Source organism: Myxine glutinosa, chromosome 4 (genome assembly GCF_964187855.1).
Source record: "Myxine glutinosa chromosome 4, kmMyxGlut1.1, whole genome shotgun sequence".
Classification (NCBI taxonomy): domain Eukaryota; kingdom Metazoa; phylum Chordata; class Myxini; order Myxiniformes; family Myxinidae; genus Myxine; species Myxine glutinosa.
The window spans coordinates 200,790,619-200,806,924 of record NC_136264.1 but is presented as its reverse complement, the minus strand read 5'-3'; the positions used below and the strand labels follow the sequence as shown (position 1 = coordinate 200,806,924).

Genomic DNA, 16,306 nt, shown 5'->3' with positions numbered 1-16,306 from the left:
GTATCATGTAACTCTTGTGGCGCTGTTTCTGTCCTGTATCAAGTATGTGCTCCGCTGCTTGTGCAAGTTTAAGTTGAGACATGTATTGGTCGTTATCTTTATTTGAGCTAATGATGTTCTTTCTTTACATTGTAGGATTCTCCTACAATTCTCCTACAATCCAGATCTAGTTCAATAAAGCCTTATAGTCTACTTGCCAAGCCTATAGAGCCCTCTTGTGAACCCGGAAATGTTGAGTACCCCAACGTTTTAAGTTAGAAATGTACAGTATGGGTCCCCAGCACTTAGAAACTGCCGGATGCTAACTTGCATATGTTGGGCAATTAGCAAAATTAGCATTAATAGCATTAATCCTATCAAACATAGGCCTGGGACACTGAAATTTCTGTTTCGCTCTATTGCTCCGTTTGAATGCTTCGTGTGAGCAAACTATTTGAAGGATCTGTATGAAATTTGGACAGAATACACTTAGACAGATATGCTTTCCGTGAGTGTTCTTATAAAAATTGTCCTGCGATCAAAATTTCATGTGAAAAAAGGGATGTAAAAGCCGTGGATTTTTTTTCACCCAACTGTTTTTTGCGCGGTTAGTGCCCCTACTCTCATGTTGAGCTACAGTTTCAATGTTAGTGTTTATTTGAACAGATCGTAACCTGGCACGTTCAACGCACTCAGCCCCATCTCGCTAGCTGCTATAGTTTTTGAGATATTGATTATTTAGATTAATTTTTAGTCCGGCTATGGGTGGATTGTTTCATCATCCCTACCCTAATAGCTCACAGGTTCTGGCGAGCAGAAAGAGAGGGTGATTGGATGCTGCAACAACACTGCCTTGAAGAGATGCTGCCCTATTTCTTTGCTGCCGGTCATCACCACTACGCAAGATGGATCACATGGCATCTGCGCGACATGCAGTACCTTCCTGATACTGCCAAGGATGACCTTTACGCTGGAAGCCATGTGTGCCGCCACTCTGATGGTGCAGCTGCAGTGAGTGGAGACATGTTTGGGGAGCAGACATGCATCAAGCAAGGGAAGGGAGTAGGAGGCATGAAGGGCATCTCCACCAACCCTGAGCAGGTCGCCGTGTGGATCCAATCTTTCGGCATCTGCTCCTATCTCTCCAAGTCATTGGATGAGATTTACGACGATGCTGAAGCACCGGATAAGACAATGAAGCCCAACAGACACAAAGAAGAGGGTAAAGGACGGCGGGAATTGGACGCGGAGGACCGGGCTAAAATCCTGAGAGTCCTACAGGAAAACTCCCATCCACTCACCATAGAGACCGCGACTCTCCACCATATCATAAATGGCCAGGTGGCAGATGAAAAGGTGAATGTGCAAGATGCATTGAAGATCGGACAGGACATGAGCACACTGTTCTCTTTATCACTTCCTGAGAGATTTCATGCGCCCATCTCAAATAAGGTGGTGACAATGACATTCACCAAAAAAAGAGTGAAGGTCAATGCGAAGATCATATGTGACCTTGAGGCGTTGTTTGCTCGGCTGCTGGTGGTGGGGAGCAAGAGAAGAATGGAGCTCTCTGCCCTCTTTGACTACGAGCTCGGCCCGGTCCCTGCATCCATCATCGATGAGTATGGATGCCGCAGGAAAGGTAACAAGTCTGTGATCGTCCAGCGTCTTGGAATCCTTGCCCCCAATCCCCACCCACCACATGTTGTACTCGTTGATGCATCGCAGCTCATCTACCACGTGGTGTGGCCATCGTCGGGCACTGTGGCTGACCTCGCAGCCAGCATGGGGCGCCGGCTTAATCGCTACATCACCTAAACATTTGTCATCTTTGACCGGTATGAGCAAGTCTCTGCCAAAGACCACGAGAGGCAGAGAAGAGCTGGGGAGAGCTCAACAGAGTACCGACTCACTGACAACCCCTCTACCTAGCCGCGACAAAGTGATGAAGAACAAGACAAACAAACGGAGACTGGGTGAGCTCCTGTGCACACACAGCATAGGAGATCACATCAAGATCGTCAGCAAAGCAGACAGTATTGTCACTCATGACGAGGCTGACGTCTCCCTCATCTCATACATGTTGGATGCAGCCAGTCGCGGAGCTGAAACTGTCCGCATTCTCAGCGACGACACTGATGTTTTCGTACTCATGGTCTATTGGTGCTGGAAGGTGGGTATCACATGTAACCTGCAGATGGAGAGATGGGATGGCACTATTCTCAACATCAATTCGACAGTAGAGAATCTCGGTGAGCAGTGTCGCTCCATCCTGGCCATGCATGCTCTCTCCGGATGTGACACCACCTCCTATCCCGCGGGGAAAGGGAAGGTGTCCGCACTCAAGGCCATGAGAGTAGTACCTGGTGACTTGCTTCACTTCATCGGAGAGGAGGGAGCTACTGATTTACAGATTACAGAGGCAGTGAGTGGTTTCTTCCTGGCTCTGTACAACGAGAGGGAGTCGGCATCTCTGAACGTCGCCAGATATGACATCTACCGAAAGCGCAAAACCCCCCCAGCACTGAAGACACTGCCTCCTACAGAGCGCAACGCTCTCCTCCATGGACGGCGTGCCCATCTACAGGTGCTGCTTTGGAAAGCAGCAGACTGCCCTGACCCACCAGCTGTGGACATAACAGAGTTTGGATGGAATAAGAAGGAAGGCGAGAAGGGAGAGGAAGTCATCATGCCCATCCTGGATGCAAGCCCCGTTGCTCCTCCTGCCGTGTTGGAAATGATCAGCTGTAGCTGCAAAGCTGGGTTAAAGCCATGTTTAACAGCAAAGTGCAGCTGCATAGCTGCAGGCCTGGCCTGTGCCAGCTACTGCTTCTGCAAAGGCTCTGATAGTACATGTTGCAACACACTCACACACACACAGCAAGTAGAGCAATATGACAAGAATGTAGAGTCAGGAGAAGAAGATGAAGACGATGAGGATGAGTTCTATGATGAGGATATGCTTTATAACAGTGCAGAGTAGTAGAAGTGCAAGACGCTCTTTCTTGATGGAAGTTTTATGTTGTGTAACTAGTGCACATATTTTTCAGCTCTGATAATTTTGGGTATACTTGTGTTTTAATTTTGAGGATATTATTTACCCATAGTCATATTATTCTAGTTTGGTATGGTACTTGCCTTTGTTACCTCTAATACCTGTGAATAAAAGTGGAGCAATAGAGCGAAACAGAAATTTCAGTGTCCCAGGCCTATGTTTGATCGGGTTAATGCTATTAATGCTAATTTTGCTAATTGCCCAACATATGCAAGTTAGCATCCGGCAGTTTCTAAGTGCTGGGGACCCATACTGTACATTTCTAACATAAAACTTTGGGGTACTCAACATTTCCGGGTTCACATTGCTGGCAAGTAGATTATTATATTCTGGAAGAGGTTTGAGTTTGATTCTACAACACATACCATATAAAGGGGCCTTTTCTATGACCCTGGCATCCCGCCTCCTCCCCCCCAAGAATGTCAATTCTTTTCTATAGTTTGCCACATGGCCCGTACCATATATAAAGGGGCCATTTTCATGCCCCTGGCATTCTTCCCAAGAATACTGTTCCAACCTGTCATTTTTGATGGGCTTTTAAAAATTACTTTATCATAAATATCATTTTAAAGTCACCAATGATGACTTTTTTGACTTTTTAAAATAATAAGCAATAGCCCCAGATACGACTTTCCCATTAGTGTAAAGATGTCCGACGATTTGAGTAGGACGTACAATCTACAAACATTTTGGCCTTGCACATTGTTGGGTGTTTTTGCAGTATGGGTTGTAAAATAAAACCTTTTCGGATGAGTTGATCAGGAAGTTCTCCAAATCTTTTGTTGTGCGGAGGCACACCCCTTTCTCGCATGTATGTTTCCAAGTATTTTCTGCTTCTTTTAGAAGATTTGTGAGCCATTTTAGGTGACAATCCTTTCCTGGCAAACACAATATACGTACGTTTGGCTGACCCACGACCCCCGCTTCTCTGGGTGTCTGCGCATGGGCGCCGAGCATTCTGGGGCAGATTACGTCATTTTGAAAGGCATGTGTTGAAATGAAGTTGTTCCTCGATCATAAAATGACATTGTGGACGGACAACACAACAACAACATGCATTTTAAGGCCATTTTCCCTGCTAGAGCGGGGGTTAGCCTTGCGGTCCCCATGACAATCTTCTCCATTTTGCCCTATTTCCTGCATGTCTCCTTCTTAGATATGGACAGACAAAGTGAAGCAATTGCTTAGCCCCACTTTTCACTTCTCATCTGCAGGGTAATTACTTGTACGAGTTTGCTTTCAAGGAACTTCAACGCAGGAGTCCATTAGGTCAATCAAAGCATTGCAATGGTTGCCAAACCTTGGTTGTTTGTCTGTGCTCCATAGTTTTAATTGCTGAGCGTCAAGCAAGCAGGCAATAAGTTTTTGATGTGACTCGGGCAACATTCAAACAAGACTGTAGTAGACATCCACATACTTTTACATTAATTTTAATTTTTTAATTCATGTGAAAGTATATTGTTATTGATGTCTGTCCTGCATGTGAGTGAGGCATGAGGTAAAGGAGAAAAACTAAAATCCAAGCTTGTGTTTATTTATCTCAATATCTGTTTCTGTTTGAACCGGCTCGCTACGAGCAGCATTCATTACGCGTTGTTCAAAAATCAGAAATATTCCTTTTATTCTCGAGTCCATTACATGCGGAACGAAGAGGAAGAAGAAGATGCGGGGATTAAAAGACAAAGAACGACATCATACAATACAATACAAAAACGAAATAAACATCGAACAAGACAAAGGTTTAAAAAAAATACAAATCACAAATTACACAACAAATTCTTAACAATGCGAACAAAACGGCAAATCGAGGCAACAAAGGGGTAAAATGCAAAGGATCGCCGGGCACGGGACGGCAAATTTACAACGGGACTCGACTTGCGTCAAAAGTAGCCGAAAGGGCAATGAAGTCTGGACGCGGATCTAGGCGATGACGGGCCCGTCCGAAGAACGAAACCACAAAGTAAGAGGAAAGAAACGGTAAATTGTTATAAAAATTCCCCACCTCCGTGATTGACCCATTCGGGCTTGAGCAGCCGCATGGTAACCGCAGGAGATGCGGTTAGAGCCGCATGGTAAGCGTTGGAAACGCGGAGCCGCTGCTCCTCCGCGGAAGCTGCCTAGGCCCGTTAGGCCCGAGCAGCCGCCACTGGTCCGAACACACACACTTGCCTTTCGAATTCGAATGAGATTTCATCAATCGAGCAAGATTTATACACGCCTTGCTAGTTAAAGAATCGATTTCGCACTTCCTGAACCAATTATACGAGACAACGAAGAAACCACAAAAAAAAAATTCTATAAAAGGGAAAAAGAAGGCCGATAGTATGACTCCAGTGCTTACAAATACACTGCCCAGAGTCATCTGGCAGATAAGCACACACGATATATACAACAAGGCGACGGGATGACGTGAGAAAAACGTTTTTTTAACCATAAAATCATAACTTTCTAACTCCACAAAGAAAAAGATTACTTTAAAGTAAAAGCCATCACTGGATCACAAATGGAACGAAAAACCTTTTTGTTGGATGTTTTAAGGCTCGTGTAAAACTTAAACACGTGACATATCAAGGCGATGGACTTGACTTCAGAGTTCAGACAAACACATCCGGTGACGTTGGCGGAAATGACGTGTATTTCACCTCAGAACATTTGTGGTTTCCAACAAATGTAATTCTAATTTATTTTCACCAACACAGCACTGTATATCTATTATATGTTAATAGATTCGATTCCGTAACGCTTTTCGCAGCAGATAAATACATTTTGGAGGTGGATTCGCTTGGGATTAAACCACAATCCACATCCGCTGGATAATGCAATGGCTACGACTTTAACCACTCGGCTACAGGAACTTTTATGAATAAATATCGGTTGTTTTACAGTTATAACTATCTCATCGGGAGAAAGAGGAAGCTGGACTTCAAACCCAGATAATGCGAGGAATTGGTCTCAACTTAAGGCCAGATAAAAAAAATGAGTTGGTGATCGTCCTTTTTTCTCAAAAGTTCGGGTCGGGAGGGAGGTTTTTATTTTTATTTTTTATTTTTTTTTCCTACTTTCCATTGAGTTTTGTTGACATGGAAAAATATGAAATAAAGACTCCTTTCTCCTCAAAATGATTTAATTTCTTCATTCATCTCACAGATTTACAGACATTGCCCAAATCTCTATGAAACACAGTGTTTGTGTGATTTTGGATGATGTTGAATGTCCTAGCTGAGCTTGGTAGTGAAAGGGCAAGACACCTGTACACGTATATCCACCATGACATCGGAAAAACAGATAAACACCATGCCCTCGGCACATTGAAACTATTGAGCATGTTGAACAAGATTTCTGCCGCGCTTTGGTACTGGCTTTGCAGTACAAATGTTACATTGAGGGTATTGCCCTGCCTTTTCGACCAAATTCTCCTCAGTACCACAGTGGATGCAGAGCATTTCATAGCCAGCAGAGTAGTACGCTAGGTCTATAGGGGAAGCGCAGTTCAGATTGGCACGAACATAAAGATCAGCGAGTCTGGTATCCTGTTCAGGATCGTCATCACCATTGTTGTTGATCTCCGTGAACACACTTCCACAGCTGTGGAGAATGGTGTCCATAGCAGCACGAATCGATAGATTTCAGCGGGAAAAATCTCACACAATAGCCGCCATGAATGGCTAACATAAAATGGGTGAAGTTGCCCGAGGCACTTGCGACGCTCTGCGCAGCATGCACTGCGCAGCACGCACTGCGCATGCGGTGCAGAACGGCGCCAAATTTGACTGTGAAAAGATCGTTTTTGAATGATTTTTTTCAAAATAAAAAATAAAAAAAGTTTCGGGTCGGGTGTGTTTCGTAGGGTCGGGCGGGGACGATCACCAACTCATTTTTTTTTTCTGGCCTAAGGCTCAGAAATTATTTTACATGATCGGGAACTCAAGCATCGGAGGTGATTTCAAAAGGTGAGGGAGCATCGCAGAACTGAAATCGGGTAAAATACTTTCTCTGTTTTACTGTCAGCAGCTTAATAAACAATACAGGACTTTGGAAATGACGTTAAAATGCGAAACGAGACCTTGTGCGCATGCGCGGTGTGTGTATTGACTGACTCTGACTCGGATCGCCCGACGGGCATTTTTATCACCATTCTTTGAAAGTTTTCACCATCTAGAGTCTAGAGTCTAGACGAAAGAGTGACAATTTCAAAATGGTTGAGTTCCTCAACCCTTTAACTTGAAGATTCCTTCAACCTCAACTCTGTGTTTGCCTCAAAATCTTGTGTCCCAAACCCATCTCTGGCTGTGTCCCAAACCTTACCCAGTCGTACCCAGCTGGTAGTCAGGTTCACTATGTTAACAAATATAATTTCTTTCAAAATTTTGGGATTAGCAAACCTGTACATTTTTGGAATCATCAGAGCATGGAGAATCTGAAAATCAATGTTGGCATTTGCACAGACACCTGCATGGCCGCCATTTTGGATTTTCAAAATGGCCACCATAAAATACATATTTTGCATGATCTCGGCTTCTAGTCAACCTAGAGACTTAATTAAATATGCTAGTCCTATGTTTTCTGGGTCAAGGAATCCAATAAAGGCCTCAAAATAGTGCTCAGGATTATAGAAAAGCAACAAACAAAGGTAATTGAAAACCATTGTCTTTATATTTGTGATATAACTGTATTACATAATACATGATATTGCAAGTCCTTTGAAGTTATAGGTTGTTATAGGAAGTTATAGGTAGTATCAGATTGAACTATAAGTCCTACACACAGGATCTACGAGGTCTATACCGTTCAGGAATATGCTTTTACAGATCTTCATCACTGTCCTGAGTGTCATTTTCGCAAAGGTGTCTACGCAAATGTAAACATTAATTTTTGGATTCCTCATGCTCTGAATATTCCAAAAATGTATAGTTTTGCTAATCTACCAAAATTTTGAACGAAAAAACATAGTGAACCTGACTATGGTCCTGGACTCTGTGTCCTTCTCTCCTGACAATGTGGGGAAGTTTTTTGTCAAACCTCGGCCGATTCTGCAACTGGACCAGACGGCATCAGCCCACGGGTCCTAAAATCCTGCCCTGCCGCTCTATCTCACCCTCTCTCTGTTCTCTTCACCCTCTCTTTTGCTCAAGGTCATCTGCCAGCATCTTGAAAATCAGCAAACATCACCGCTTTACACAAAAAGGTGCAAAAACAGATCCTTGCAACTACAGACCAATGAGCCTGCTCCAAATTATCAGCAAAGTCATGGAATCCATCATTGCTTCTGATATCAAATCCTTCCTCTTCTCCAATGGCTTGATCTCTGATCATCAATTTGCATTCAGACCAGGTCATTCTACTCTGGACATGCTGCTTCTGCTGTCTCAACAATGGATGGAGGTCCGCAATGCCAAACAGGAAATTAGAGCTGTCTCGGCTTAGCGGTTAGGGTGCCGGCTTGGGATTCTAGGATCCTGGGTTCGAATCCCGGTCGATCGCTGAATTAACGCCAGGGGGGTTGACTCGGCCTGTCATCCTTCCGAGGTCGGCAAATTGAGTACCAGCTTGCTGGGATGAATGATCACGGTGTGTACCCCAATTTAGAATAGGTACACCATATCCCTGTGCATCGAAGAGGCGACCAAGGGTTGGTGTCAGGAAGGGCATCTGGCCATAAAAAAAAACTTTGCCTCAAACAGGGAACCATGATTGTCATGGGGCCCACAAGGCTAAACCCCGCTCTAGCGGGGAAAATGGCCTTAAAACGATCATTCATTCATTCCCTTGACATATCTCGTGCCTTCGATATGGTGTGGCACCCAGCTCTGCTCACCAAACTCTCCTCCTATGGTATATAAAGGGTCAAATCGGTCTAAAGGGTGTAAATGTCAAAAGGGTCTTAAGGGGTATTAGACTATTTTGACATTTATACTCTTTAGACCGCTCGCCGAGACCCCGTGACCCTTCAAACACATTGCCCACATTTAGATAGCTAAAACCCCTTAAGCCAGCAGCTGACTGGGCATCATCTGTTGAACAAAGTCCTTCCTTCATACACCTGAACGCCTATCTACCTACAAGGCTTTTATTTGCAGTTTGATGGAGTACTGCTCTCCTTTCTGGGCTGGCTCCCCTGCCTGACATCTTGCCATAGGTTGACGGCCATGGAAAACAAGGCCTTCAAGATTATTGGAATCTCCCATGATGAAGTTGTCTCTGGGCATATCACTTTGTATTGTTATAATATCGATCCTGAGACAAGATCTGTGTTTTCCTATATAACCTGTATTGTTAGAACTAGCGTGGATTGTCTCGCTCCGCTCGCCTCACCACATGTCACTGCAGAAAAAGGGGCTTAACTGAGGATAATGACCTGACTAAACTTGAGTTGCTATGTTGTCATGATTTACACCAATCATAAAACAAACATTTATTTCATATAAATTATTTTGTAATATTGGTGATATTATTAGCCCGTCCCCTGCACATCAGGAGACTGCGTTTTGTAATCACCTCTTTGTGTCTGTCTGTGTGTGTCTGTCCAGGCCGTAACTTTTTTTACCATCGAATTTTCACCAAAGCATTATTATGACAATATGGAGAAGGCAAATTAATAATTTTGTCAAAAGGTCAAAGGTCAGCATCAACTAAAATCATTTTTCATTCAATTTACCACTTGTTTTGTCATCAAATCACCAAAGCTTTATGAGAAATGGATAAAACAAATTAATAATTTGATCAAAAGGTCAGGGTTGCGTAACCACCAATATTCACCCAATTGACCTGAAATTTAAAGAATTTGCATGTTGGGTCACAGAATTGGTTCACCAATCAAAAGCTAGAACCTGACTTTTTATTTTTAGATCTAATGGTCAAAGGTCAAGGCTGCGTAAAATTATCAATTTTCATTTTATAGTTTTTTAAACCATTTAAATGGTTAAACATGATGGACATGGAATGTAGGGACAATGACAGGGAGATCAGGAGAAGTGGTGGAAGTATTGGTCAGAAGAAGAGTGGACATATGTTGTGTGCAAGAGACGAGATGGAAGGGAAGTGGTGTGAGAATGGTGAAGGGTAGGCAGGGACAGAAATACAAGTTTGTGTGGCAAGGGTGCCCGGAGCGCGTGAATGGTGTTGGTGTCCTGTTTTCTGAGGAGTTTGTAGAGTGTGGTGAGTGTGACTAGAGTGAGTGATAGGTTGATGATGGTGAAAATGATGATTGGAAAGCTCTTGGTGAACGTCATCTCGGGATATGCTCCGCAGGTTGGTCGGAGCGATGAAGAGGAGGACAAGTTCTGGTGTGCGATAGAGAAGCTGATGGAAAATGTGAAAGATAAGGAAGTTGTTGTGGTAGGAGACTTAAATGGACATGTGGGAAGGAGTATGGATGGTTTTGAGGGAGTTAATGGGGGTTATGGATATGATGTGAGAAATGGAGAAGGTGAAAGGATTTTGGAGTTTGCTGATGGAGCTGATTTGTTGATTTGTAATACTCAGTTCCAGAAAGAGGATAATAAGCTTGTTACATACACGTCAGGTGGGTCGACGACAACCGTTGACTACCTGATGGTGCGTAGGCGAGATAGGGGGCACCTCCGGGACACAAAGGTGATCCCGGGGGAGGAGGCCGTTTCACAGCACCACTTGGTTGTCTGCGACATAAGTGTGAAAGGTGCGAGGAGAGCTCGGCGGGTGAAGTATCAACCGAGAATGAAGGTGTGGAGGTTGAAAGAGGTGACAGTAAGGGAGGCATTAAAAGATAGGCTGAGTAGGGTAGAGGATGATGTGGTTGAGCTTGAAAGTGGTTGGATGTCAATGAAAGCTAGTCTGTTGGGAGCCGTTGGTGAGGTATGTGGATGGACAAAAGGACCACCGAGGCACTCGGAAACATGGTGGTGGGATGATGAAGTTGGAAAGAGGATTGACGAGAAGAGGAAGAAGTTCAAGGAGTGGCAGAAGGCGAAGGGTACGGGAGCAGAAACAGCAGAGCATGAAAGTTATAAGGCAGCCAGGAAGGCTGCAAAGAAAGAGGTAGCAAAGGCGCAGGAGGCATGCAGGAAAATGTTCGGAGAACGCTTGGATTCGGAAGAGGGTCAGAGAGCAGTATTCAGGATTGCAAAGCAGATAGCGAAAGAGAGGTGTGATGTGATGGGGGTGAGTTGCTTGAAGGATGAAGTGGGACAAATCGTTGTGGACCCAGATGGAATTAAAGGAAGATGGAAAAGATATATGGAAATGCTGTTGAATACAGAGAATGAATGGGATGGCAACATAGAGAGTAACCCAGTTTTAGGACCGGCAGAGAAGATAACTGAGAAGGAAGTTGAGGAAGCGATAAAAGCAATGAAGAGTAGAAAAGCGGGAGGGCCGATGGGAGTTGTGGGAGATATGTTGAAGGCAGCAGGAAGTTGGGATGTGAAGAGAATGACAGAGATCTGTAATCTGGCGGTGAAAGAAGGCCGCATTCCAGTGGATTGGGAACCGAGTACCCTCGTCCCTCTATACAAGGGGAAAGGTGACCCTCTACAGTGTGGCTCGTACCGAGCGATAAAGTTATTGGAGCATGGAATGAAGGTATTGGAAAGGGTGATGGAAAGGAGGATAAGGAAGAAAGTGAAGATCGACGAAATGCAGTTTGGATTTATGCCAGGAAGAGGAACGACAGACGTGCTTTTTATTGTGAGGCAGTTGCAGGAGAAGTACATGGAGAAGAGGGAGAAGTTGTTTCTTGGGTTTGTTGATCTGGAGAAAGCATTCAATAGGGTTCCACACGAAGTATTGACATGGGCAATGAGGAAGTTAGGAGTGGAGGAATGGTTGATCAGAGTAGTGATGGCAATGTACAAAAGAGCACGCACAGCTGTAAGGATGAAGGACGGGAACAGTGGTGAGTTTGAGGTGAAGGTGGGAGTGCATCAGGGGTCGGTACTAAGTCCACTACTATTTGTAGCTGTGATGGAGGTGCTGGCTCAGAACGTAAAGGAGGGTTTACCGTGGGAGTTGTTGTGTGCAGATGATCTGGTGTTGATTGCGGAAAGTATGGATGGACTGAAGGAAAAGATGAACAAGTGGAAGGAATGTTTGGAGACAAAAGGTCTGAAGGTGAATATCGGAAAGACGAAGGTGATGGCAAGTGGTAAAGCATGTGGTGAGGTGGAAAGAACTGGGAAGTGGCCCTGTGCTGTGTGCAGGAAGGGTGTCGGAGTGAACTCCATTCAATGTGCAATGTGCGCTGAGTGGGTTCATCAAAAATGTAGTGGTCTGAGAGGGTCATTAACCAGTGTGGCAGCTACATTCAAATGTAAGGTGTGCACAGAGGGAGCTGCACATGGAGGAAATGTTGAGTTGGATCTTGGAGACGGCGTGAAGCTGGAAGGTGTGAAAACATTTCGCTACCTCGGAGACATACTGAATGGAGAAGGTGGATCAGACTCGGCAACGGTTGCGAGAGTGAGATGTGCATGGAAGAAGTTTCGGGAACTGAGTGGCGTGCTGATGAGGAGGGGAGTGTCGTTGAAGCTGAAGGGAAAGGTGTATGCTGCATGTGTGAGAAGTGTTATGATTTATGGGAGCGAGACATGGGTAATGAACGTAGAGCAGCAACGAAGGTTGGAAAGGGTGGAAATGCGAATGGTTCGATGGATGTGCGGAGTATCGTTGAGAGAGAGGAAGACAAATGATGAATTGCGAAAAATGATGGGAATAGAGCCTGTGATTGATGCTGTGAAGAGGAACAGGTTGAGATGGTTTGGTCATGTGTTGAGGAAGGATGAAAGTGACTGGTTGAGAAGCGTGATGGAAATGAAAGTAGAAGGAAGTAGAGGACGGGGAAGACCGAGAAAGACTTGGCTAAAGATAGTGGAAGAAGAAATGCGGGCAAGGGGGTTAACAAGGAGAGATGCAGAAAATAGGGCAAGATGGAGAAGATTGTCATGCCAGTCATGGGGACCGCAAGGCTAACCACCACTCTAGCAGGGAAAATGGCCTTAAAATGCATGTTGTTGTTGTTGTTGTTGTTGTATTTTTTTTTAACCATTTGTTATTTTGAGCATACGGAAGAAGAAGAAGACATCTGAATACAAATGGACGTGGACGGGTTTTGCATTTTCTGATGCTTTCTATTATTTAATGGAAATTTATTTGTAATCTCAAAAGGTCCAAGTGGTCTAAAGCTCTCAATGGTCAAGGGTGCAAGCTGGTCTAAACTGGTCTTTGGGGTGTGGAAACTGTGGAAGCACTTCAATTTATTTCAAACAAATTCACTGAGCTTCACGTTAACTTCCAGACCAACTTATTGGATAAACACAGTGTGGAGAAGGTCGCTTGCCATACACCAAGCTCGCTTCTGAACCAACAAAGTTCAATTCTCATATATATATATACACAAAGAATTAAGTTAAGCACCCCCCCCGTTTTTTTACAACCTCGCACATTACAAGTTTGTTGTCGTCAAAACAGTGTAATATACCCATGATATTGCTATATTTTCTGGAGAAGTGATATTATGGTCACATAAAAACATAACAATCATGCCGTTTTCAATATTTTATTCTGAATAATTTAAGGTGAAATTTTTTGGGAATTTTAGGCATATTTTCACCTCAATTTAAGTATGGAGCTATAGGTCCATCACGGACAGTGTGGATGACGTTTATGTTTTCTAACGTACAGTCATTGTTCTGAGAAGACCTCTAGCGATCTTTGCGTCAATAACGTGTGTAGGACCCACGTGATCGGATCACTGACTCAACCAATCACATTTTTTCACTTTGATCACTCAATTTCATCAATGGATAATTGCTAATGTCATACCAATCATTATTTGATCTCACATACCTTAGAATATATGCCAATGTATACATATACACAAAGAATATATATTAGGGGGTGCTTACCTTAATTCGTTGTGTAGGGGTGCTTAACTTAATTCTTTGTGTATATATACAAAAAAACTCCGATGTAGGTTTACCAATCTTTCAGTTATCAGCAAACCGCAGCTTCTGGTAACATCTTGGTTTCAGCTGAGTTGTCAAGGCACAGCATCTGATAGAATGCTTTGGTTGGGCTCGGCTAAGCAAAAACCAGGCTATCTTGGTCAAGATATTGGTGCTGAAATGCACACTCAAGCATATTAGCAAGCACTTCTTGCTGCTTTCAAGTACAAGGGTTGTTTCGTTTCACTCCTTTAAACTAACAGATTTATTTTACACTTTGTTTTAAATCAAGATTTCTGAAACCAAAACGCCACGCTGGTATTTTCCCGTGAGCATTTGTTTAATTTTTTTTATCCACAGGGGCGTTTGTGGTCTTTAATAGTCTTTGGGATCTTTTTGGTCTTTAAGTGTCTTTTGGGTCCTTGAGGTCTTTTGGGTCATCTGGTTCTTCAGTGTATTTTGGGTCCTCAGGGTCTTTTGGGTCATCTCGGTCTTTAAAGTGTGAAGTGGAGTTGTCGATCAAATCAAACCGCTCGTTACTGGTCCTATCCAACCAATGGGTCCACCTAACCTTTGACCTCATCCTACATTTAGACAAAGTCAAAATGTTTGTATTTCCAACTCAAAATGATATTTACCAACAAAATATTCCTTATTAAGAAGATACAATCTTCTGCCTGACCAACATACTTTAAAGAAAAAGCAAAAACAACAGCGACCAACTATTTTCCAACATTATATAACACTTTAATCTCTTACCATTCATTGTGTCGACCTTCGTATTTACAAGTTACAGGGAAAACAAAACCCCAAAGGAAATGAAACATCGATTGCTGCCGAATCAGGGAACTGAAAAAAAACACAACACTTCCGGATAATTCTTTAAATCTGCAGCAAAGCACGACAAGCACTTTGCCAGACATCCTCAAGAAGCATTTCAAGCAGAAAAATAAAGAGAAAAGATAAACTGTGTTAAAGGCATTCCACCTTAAACAGGAACAAATGATATAATCAATCATTAGTATCAATGATTGAAGAACCTCACGAAACAAATCGACCCGCATCGATCAGAACTACTAATACTGCACCTGCATGGACAATCGATTCGATGCAAACACGACAACATGTGACATTAGATTCTTGTATTTCACAGGAGAATCCCAAAATTTCAAGCGGATCTTTACAGCAGTCTCGTACAGCAAATACGAGATCCTCAGAAAGGGAAGAGAACAGAAATCCTATTAAAGCAACAAATAGGAACTGTGAAAATTTAAATAAAGCTTTTAAATTACTTTTATCCTCCCTGAACATCACTGAAGATTGCATTTTGGTGCAAAACGTGAACTGAAGAAGAACCTCGTCACACTGGTTTCACAGATGTCCAACACAAAGGAAATCTTGTGCTTGTTGAAATTGGAACTTCATGTTGCACCTCAGCAAGTAGAAAGAGCTGGTTTGAAAATCCAAAGCACATGACACTTGACTTGTGTGAAAGTGATTCACGGTGCTCTCACATTCATAATACACTTAGAGCTCAAAGTATTTTGGGTATTTTTGCATTTACCCTTTTAAAAATGCAGGAAATGAGGGACATTGTCAGAAAAACTTTGTGTATTTGCTTTCGAGCTGCCAGGGTTTTGAATAAACCGATGGTTACATGAAAGGGAATGCAAATAAAAGATGTAGACCATTCCATGCACCAAGGCCTAAAGAGAGAAAAGCCATTCTACTATCATTAAAAGTTAGGTAAATTCATCAGAGAGGAAAATGAGGGTGCATCTCGGGCCTATCGAAGAGAAGTGGGCGAGGTGGAGCTGCCGGTACCCTGCGCTGCGATTGCTGTAACAGCTTGAAAATGCCCGTTCCAATGCCCATGGGAATACCCAAGATGATGCTCTCGGAGACACCACACACCGAATCCGTCTGCCCAAAGTAGGCAGCATCAAACAAATGATCCGCCGTCTTCTCAAAGGAGGCAAGCATGAGCACGCTCTCTTTCATCTTGGCAAGGCCAAAACGGGTGATCCCAAGCACCTCCCCACGGTACGTCATGAGATCTGCTAAAAGCATTACGTGACGCCGGTCAATGCTCATGCCGTGGTTGACCATTGTGTACTGGATTTCATTGATGATGGTCGTTCGTGCTGCTTCGATGCCCAATATGCGTTCCATCTCGGAAGTGTTATTGGAAGTAGTGCGTGAACCTTTGACCCCATGCGTTGCCATTACTGCGCCGAGGTTATCTCCTTCGACAAGTAGCTTGTAGCGGTTTCCATCTCCTGCAGTATCATCCACATGGATGACGGCTCGTGAAACCTCGGGAACTCCCTGCACAACAACCTGTACAAGATGC

General features: G+C 43.6%; 2 protein-coding genes across 6 annotated transcripts in view; both read right to left on the bottom strand.

Moving 5' to 3' along the window:
* The window catches only part of LOC137425634 (large ribosomal subunit protein mL63), a 130,322-nt gene extending 124,924 nt beyond the window's left edge, over positions 1 to 5,398 (bottom strand). For all 4 annotated transcript variants that reach the window (XM_068114241.2, XM_068114244.2, XM_068114242.2 and 1 more), the window contains exon 1: positions 5,037 to 5,398. In XM_068114241.2, coding sequence (XP_067970342.2) covers positions 5,037 to 5,073 — 37 coding nt within the window. In that variant the 5' untranslated portion in view covers positions 5,074 to 5,398. The remainder of the gene's footprint in view (positions 1 to 5,036) is intronic.
* A 9,280-nt stretch (positions 5,399 to 14,678) lies between these two features.
* POLR3A (RNA polymerase III subunit A) overlaps positions 14,679 to 16,306 on the bottom strand; it is a 76,436-nt gene continuing 74,808 nt past the window's right edge. For both annotated transcript variants that reach the window (XM_068114239.2, XM_068114240.2), the window contains exon 18: positions 14,679 to 16,293. In XM_068114239.2, the coding sequence (XP_067970340.2) occupies positions 15,709 to 16,293 (585 nt within the window). In that variant the 3' untranslated portion in view covers positions 14,679 to 15,708. The remainder of the gene's footprint in view (positions 16,294 to 16,306) is intronic.